This window comes from Hyla sarda, chromosome 3, assembly GCF_029499605.1.
Source record: "Hyla sarda isolate aHylSar1 chromosome 3, aHylSar1.hap1, whole genome shotgun sequence".
NCBI classification, from domain to species: domain Eukaryota; kingdom Metazoa; phylum Chordata; class Amphibia; order Anura; family Hylidae; genus Hyla; species Hyla sarda.
In genome coordinates this window covers 415,271,736-415,279,722 of record NC_079191.1, presented here as the reverse complement: position 1 = coordinate 415,279,722, position 7,987 = coordinate 415,271,736, and the positions used below count along the sequence as shown (strand labels likewise).

The following is a 7,987-nucleotide window of genomic DNA, read 5'->3' as shown; positions in this document are numbered from 1 at the left end:
CTTTAAGGACATGCAGCTGCCAATTGTGATGAGACTATGTAGTGAGGGTGGGCATCAGTGTGCCTCTGGAGAGCAGTGGGCCCCAACATCAGCCTAGCTTTGCCCTCTCTGGGGTGTTGCAATGATGAATGAAGGGTCTGGTGGTATTAACCCTTACTTTTCGTGACGCCAGGGTAAGGTTTGCTTAGTATTGGAGATCCTGTCGCCAACCGGCCCACAAACGTCAGGGATAATAAACTGAATGTCCACAGCAGATTTTATGAGAGAACAAGAAACTTTTACTTGAACTTTATGCAACAGTCTTTACAATTGTACAGTTTCTCTTGCGGTAACCGGGATGTAGGTTCCTCACAGGCTTTGCTGGGACTAATAGTCTTGAGCTTTCAGCAGGCCACTGTGCTACTAATTATAAGATTTGAGTAGAATAGTAGTCACACAGGATTTGTAGGATTGAGCTTTATAACTCACGGCTTTAGTGGCTGCTAGTCCTTTAGGCTTTGGCCTAGATGATTTGAGATTGAAGATATGCTGATTGTGCTGGCTTTGGATCCGGGAGATAAGAGCAGGAAAAAAAGAGAGAGAGAATTTACAGACTACAGCTCTTTATATAATATAATAGACTAAGTTCATTGGTCAGCAAACCTGTAAGTCCTGAACCCAGTGAACTCTGGGTACATCACATGACCCAGGAAGGTCCTTAATCATATGTACATTCACAATTGTGGATCACATGACCTGGGAAGGTCCTATACATTTATGATACCTGTAAATTAAATAATTAGTTAGTCCTCTTCTTCATCCACGTCCGGACTGTCCAGCACATGTATCACCATTGAAGGTCACAACGTAGCTGCTGTCATGTAAACTAACACCAGTACGGGGGCATTGTTGCTGGAGTGGCAGGAGATTCCATACACATTCAATTGTTTGAGACTCCTTATAAACTTGGAGACTTGCCTTTGCACAACCTCCCCAAGCCTATAAGGTTGGGTCCAAGACCTGTGGGGGCTTGTGGGAAAGCATATCTGGTGGGACCACAACCCAACCCCGTTTTTTTGGAAGGAGGAAAAAAGGAGGGGGAATAATACCATAATATGGCACCAATAATAGTGACATATCATGCCTATATAATACTGTCATATAGTGCTGAAGAATTAAGAGCACTACCAAAGTAAAAGGGCCATAATAGCGCTGTAAAGTTTATAAACAATACCATGGCTGATGCCGTGACCATGGAGGGGGATGCCTCAAAGTCAAGGGCCCCTTTTGCTTAAAAGAATACTTTTTATCCTCCTCCGACAGGTGTTTCACTATAATGTTGTGAAGGCTACAGTGTTCACATATAATTCAGCTGCTTCAGCATTCGGCTTTTTAAGAACAAGGTTTAACATGCGGAAAACCTGCTTCTGTATGTTAGGCTGGGTTCACACCACGTTTTTCAAATATAGTAACCTTATACGGTTTTCCGCAAAAAAAACGTATCCGACCGTATCCAAAACCATATGCATAGAGAATGCATTGTAAACCGTATTCCAAATGTTGTGTACGGTTGCATCAGTTTTGCCTCGGATACGGTTTTGCCGATTTTTCAACCGTAGGCAAAAACGCTGTCGACCACGTTTTTGCCTCCGGTTGGAAAACCGTATGCGAACCGTATGCGGTTCTTTTCACATTGTTGTCTATGAGAACCGTACACAGAATTTCAGAATACGGTTGCACACGGTTTTTCTAATCCGTTTTTGGAGTTGACACATGCGCAGATTGGAATTTCAATAGAACAATAATAACTTTATTAAATTGCTGGAAAACTAATTCCAACAAAATAGCAAAACCGTTGGCAAAAACTGATGCAAACGGATAGAACCGTACGGGGAAAAACCGTATACATTTTAATTTGGAGTCATACGGTTGTATAAGGTTGCATACGGTTTTTGCCATACGTTTTTTAGTGGAAAACCGTATACGGTAACCGTATTTGAAAAACGTGGTGTGAACCCAGCCTTACTCACTAGGTCATGAAGATGCTTTGCATGTCTTTCTGTGTCTAGCTTCTATATTTGGCTCACAAATCCCTCTGATCTGCTGCTCACTCATTCTGACATCCACTGCTATGGAAGGGGCGTGTCCGAGGCAAGCACTGCGCCCGTCCTCACTCACCATGCATTCACTTCCTCCCTGAGTCTGCTGTGCTGGGTCTCTTCATCCCATCACTACAGGCTGCTCTGTAACGTGCACCTCTCTGTTTGTCTGACACCTTTGCCGATAAGCTGTTTAAAGGGGTTGAGCATTTTATACAAGTATCAAGAACATAGATTACTTCTTACAGTGCACATCTGATTTTCTACATGTGTCACCAGTAACTACTGACTCGAAGTCGATGTTGAATAAAACTTCACACACTAATAATGTTTTTATTTACGCACAACTTGCAGCAGTCGGGGGAACAGTCTTACGGCGTTCTTAGTAGTAACTTGAATAACTTCTTCCAATGAGATTCCTTTGACCGAGGCGATGTATTCTGCGGCGTAGGTTATGTTCTTTGGTTCATTTCTAATCTAGAAAGTAAAAATGTGTAAATATAGAGCTGTACTGGCATTGCTTCCGCATCCACACCAGACCACGAATAGGACCTCTAAGCAAGTGTTTAAAGGGGTACTCCGCTGCTCAGAGTTTGGAACAAACTGTTCCCAATTTTGGAGTCGGCGCCGGGAGTTGTGACATCATAGCCCAGCCCCCTCATGATGTCGCACCCCACCCCCTCAATGCAAGTCTATGGGAGGTGGCGTGACGGCCGTCACGCCACCTCCCATAGACTTGCATTGAGGGGGCGGGGCGTGATGTCACGAGGGGGCGGGGCTATGATGTCACGAGCGCCCGGCGCCAGCTCAAGCGTAGTTTGGTGACACACCCCTCACTGTACCGCCAAGTACACATATAGCATTGAGCGCCCTACAAAGCACAACATGATACCAGTATCACCATTAGAAATGTGGCTACTACCTCCCTCTACCATTTCATCACCCCCTGTTCAATTTACCCCCCCCCTCTTAATCCCCCTTGTGCCATTTCATCCCCCGATCCACCACGTGCCCCTTTATTCCCCCACTTGAACCTCCCCTGTGCCATTTCATCCCCCCCTCTTGCCCACCCCCTGTTCCCCATCATTACTCCCCCTTTTCCCTGCAGTGTCCTCTGGCAGGCCCAGGAGAATGCTCAGCGCCTCTACGTCTCATCAGTCTCTGCAGCCACTCCAGATCAGTGATTTAAGGTGGCTGTGGCCCCCGCTGCATTTTCAAGATCAGCAGTAGGGCTGTGCCCACTTAAAGGGGTACTCCGATGGAATTTTTATTTATTTATTTTTTAAATCAACTGGTGCCAGAAAGATAAACAGATTTGTAAATTACTTATATTAAAAAATCTTAATCCTTCCAGTACTTATTAGCGGCTGTCCGGGCTTGCTGGGAGTTGTAGTTTTGAAACCTCTGGAGGTCCGCAGGTTGAAGACCACTGCGGCCTTCGACATCATCCAGCCCCTCTCACCCCCTTTAGTTCTGTACTCGCCTCCGCTCGGCGGGACGTTAGAGTGCGCTGGTCCGGTGCTGCAGGACTGTCCAGTGGGATAGTGGTTCCGGGCTGCCATCTTCGGCCCCGGAATAGTCATGTTGCCTTGACGACGACGCAGAGGGACGTTCATTACCAACATCCCTCTGCGTCGTCGTCAAGGCAATGCCTCTATTTCGGGCCCGAAGCGCGGAGAAGAGGCCCCCTGGTGAAGATGGCAGCCCAGAACCACTATCCCACCGGAAGACCTCCCCACCGGACAGTCCTGCAGCACCGGACCAGCGCACCCTAACGTCCCGCCGAGCGGAGGTGAGTACAGAACTAAAGGGGGTGAGAGGGGCTGGATGATGTCGAAGGCCGCAGTGGTCTTCAACCTGCGGACCTCCAGAGGTTTCAAAACTACAACTCCCAGCAAGCCCGGACAGCCGATGGCTGATGACATGTGGTGATGATGACAAGAGGATGATGAAGGGGGGTGTAGGATGATGACAAGGGGATGATGAAGGGGGGAGGGGATGATGACAAGGGGATGATGAAGGGGGGAGGGGATGATGAAAAGGGGATGATGAAGGGGGTGTGTGGGATGATGACAGGGGATAATGAAGGGGGGGGTGTGGGATGATGACAAGGGGATGATGAAGGGGGGGAGGGGATGATGACAAGGGGATGATGAAGGGGGAGGAGGGGATGATAAGGGGATGATGAAGGGGAGGGGATGATGACAAGGGGATGATGAAGGGGGAGGAGGGGATGATGACAAGGGGATGATGAAGGGGGGAGGGGATGATGACAAGGGGATGATGAAGGGGGGAGGGGATGATGACAAGGGGATGATGAAGAGGGGTGTGGGATGATGACAGGGGATGATGAAGAGGGGGTGTGGGATGATGACAGGGGATGATGAAGGGGGGGGTGGGATGATGACAGGGGATGATGAAGGGGGTGTATGGGATGATGACAGGGGATGATGAAGGGGGGGATGATGACAGGGGAAGATGAAGGGGGGGTGTGGGATGATGACAGGGGATGATGAAGGGGGGAGGGGATGATGACAAGGGGATGATGAAGGGGGGAGGGGATGATGACAAGGGGATGATGAAGAGGGGTGTGGGATGATGACAGGGGATGATGAAGAGGGGGTGTGGGATGATGACAGGGGATGATGAAGGGGGGGGTGGGATGATGACAGGGGATGATGAAGGGGGGGGGTGGGATGATGACAGGGGATGATGAAGGGGGTGTGTGGGATGATGACAGGGGAAGATGAAGGGGGGGATGATGACAGGGGAAGATGAAGGGGGGGTGTGGGATGATGACAGGGGATGATGAAGGGGGGGTGTGGGATGATGACAGGGGATGATGAAGGGGGGGTGTGGGATGATGATAGGGGATGATGAAGAGGGGGTGTGGGATGATGACAGGGGATGATGAAGAGGGGGTGTGGGATGATGACAGGGGATGATGAAGGGGGGGTGTGGGATGATGACAGGGGATGATGAAGGGGGGTGTGGGATGATGACAAGGGGATGATGACTGGCGGTGATAATGAAGGGGGGATGATGACAGGGTGATGATGATGAGGGTGTTAATGACGGGGTCTGGATGATGACAGGGGAGATGATGTATTTCCCACCCTAGGCTTATACTCGAGTCAATAACTTTTCCTGGGATTTTGGGGTGAAATTAGGGGCCTCGGCTTATATTCGGGTCGTCTTATACTCGAGTATATAAATGTCCTGAGCAGAAGCTAAGTGGATTTTTAATCTCAACACTGGGACCCCACATGGACTAAATAGTGACTTTGAGATTTTTGGATTTCTGGAAGACTAAAAACAATACAGAAAATCAAAGGAAATAATGATTCTCGTTGCCTCTCCCCATCCCTGGTTGTATAATTACCTGTTGCCGGGGTCGGGTCCGCGCTGCTTCAGGCCTCCGGTGTGCGTCCCCTGCGTCGTTGCTATGCGCTGCACGGCGCACTGACGTCACTCGTCATTGCGCCCCGCAGTGCAGTGTATATCCTTGGTAAAATGAGGGTGCGTGTTATAGGCCGGTGCGTGGTATACCCCGATAAATACGGTAATATATTTATTCTAAATAAAATAATACTATACCATTTTTAATAGTTCATTTATTGTATGCGCCAGCCCTTTATATACATATAATTTACAAATCTGTTTAACTTTCTGGCACCAGTTCATTAAAAAAATAATAATTTCCACCAGAGTACCCCTTTAATATGGACTTTTAATCTGGGCTATAATGGCTTGGTAAGGAGACATCACATTGTGTGTATCATTATACTTAGGAGAATAGGAAAAGTTATTTAGGTAGGAAACAGTTTATTTTATCAACTACATATCCATCTCAGTGAAATATGCTAATGTAAGGCTGGTAACACACATTTTTAGCGCAGTGCTGTTTTTAAAACACACATTTTTTAATTTATTTTTACAAGCCAAATCCAGAATTTTTTGCATTTCCCATTCTTTTTTATACACTCCTGCTTTTTGATTTTTCGTCAGTGCCTTATTAATATCACCGATCGCACGCTTCAATCCAGACTTGCTTTACAGAAGTTGCTTTACAAGTCAAAATAACCACATGCAAATAATAAATGCCCTGCATTACTGCAGTGGTGACAAGGAGAAGCTGGAGGCGTGCAAAACAAATCTGGAATAAATGGAGGAGAGTATGAAACTAAACAACATCTCAAATTATGATAAAAAATGTAAAACACATATAAAGTTTTAGATGGCGAGGCCCGGTAGAGAAGTCCTGCCAGCTGAAGACTTAAAGGGGTACTCCGCTGCTCGGCGTTTGGGACAAACTCTTCCGAACACTGGAGCCGGGAGCTTGTGATGTCATAGCCCCGCCCCCTCATGTCATCAAGCCCCACCCCCTCAATGCAAGTCTATGGGAGGGGGCGTGACGGCAGTCACGCCCCCTCCCATAGACTTGCATTGAGGGGGCAGGGCTATGACGTCACAAGCTCCCAGCGCCAACTCCAGCGTTTGGAACAGTTTGTTCCAAACGCTGAGCAGCGGAGTACCCCTTTAAAGCGATGACCCCGAAGATATCACAGCACAGCTGAGCTTACCTGCACCTTTCTCCTCTGTGAGGGAATGTGTGTATACATAAGAGTATATGCCAGCAGCAAGAATACGACCCCCATGCCCTATTACGGTTTGTAATGCTTTATTGTTTGACTTTGTTTCATAATGTGTGCAGGAATGTTAGCGTAGCATGTGGTATGATGTATAGTGTAGAAACACGTGATGTATTTTGAACTGTCATGCTATACTGTATTAGTAATTGTATTCATTTATTGTGTGCTGCGTCACAGTATATCATAAGTATGTGTAATGACGTTTCATTGCTAATAAAGTTTTTCTTAATTTAAAAAAAACTATGATCAATACCCCATCCCATACCTGCTTCTCTGGTCCTAGGGCAGGGGAATCTGTTTCCAGACATATGTTCTCCAGAGGAAGCTGCTTCACTAGTTTCTGCTTCTTAAACAAAATGGGAATGAATTAAATATAATGCAGAGCACAGACATTATTCTTTACATAAGTTACATCATCTAGATCAGTGGTCTCCAAACTGTGGACCTCCAGATGTTGAAGAAAAACAACTGCCAGCTCTGGAGTATAATACAGAATATAACTCAGGATCAGTACAGGATAAGTAATGTAATGTATGTACACAGTGACCTCACCAGCAGAATAGTGAGTGCAGCTCTGGAGTATAATACAGGATATAACTCAGGATCAGTACAGGATAAGTAATGTAATGTATGTACACAGTGATCTCACCAGCAGAATAGTGAGTACAGCTCTGGAGTATAATACAGGATCAGTATAATATAACTCAGGATCAGTACAGGATAAGTAATGTAATGTATGTACACAGTGACCTCACCAGCAGAATAGTGAGTACAGTTCTGGAATATAATACATGATATAACTCAGGATCAGTACAGGATATGTAATGTAATGTATGTACACAGTGACCTCACCAGCAGAATAGTGACTACAGCTCTGGAGTATACTACAGGATATAACTCAGGATCAGTACAGGATAAGTAATGTAATGTATGTACACAGTGACCCCACCAGCAGAATAGTGAGTACAGCTCTGGAGTATAATACAGGATATAACTCAGGATCAGTATAGGATAAGTAATGTAATGTATGTACACAGTGACCTCACCAGCAGAATAGTGAGTACAGCTCTGGAGTATAATACAGGATATAACTCAGGATCAGTACAGGATAATTAATGTAATGTATATATACAGTGACCTCACCAGCAGAAGAGTGAGTACAGCTCTGGAGTATAATACAGGATATAACTCAGGATCAGTATAGGATAAGTAATGTAATGTATGTACACAGTGACCTCACCAGCAGAATAGTGAGTA

At 46.1% G+C, this 7,987-nt stretch overlaps 1 protein-coding gene across 4 annotated transcripts in view; it reads right to left on the bottom strand.

Moving 5' to 3' along the window:
- LOC130363012 (putative deoxyribonuclease tatdn3-B) overlaps positions 1–7,987 on the bottom strand; it is a 31,252-nt gene continuing 23,265 nt past the window's right edge. For 2 of the 4 annotated variants that reach the window (XM_056568277.1, XM_056568274.1), the window contains 3 exons: positions 6,996–7,076; positions 2,424–2,555; positions 1–541 (listed from right to left, as the gene is read on the bottom strand). In XM_056568277.1, coding sequence (XP_056424252.1) covers positions 503–541; positions 2,424–2,555; positions 6,996–7,076 — 252 coding nt within the window. In that variant the 3' untranslated portion in view covers positions 1–502. Of the gene's footprint in view, positions 542–2,395; positions 2,556–6,995; positions 7,077–7,987 lie in introns of those variants that run through there. The other 2 variants (XM_056568273.1, XM_056568276.1) reach the window with 2 other exon arrangements.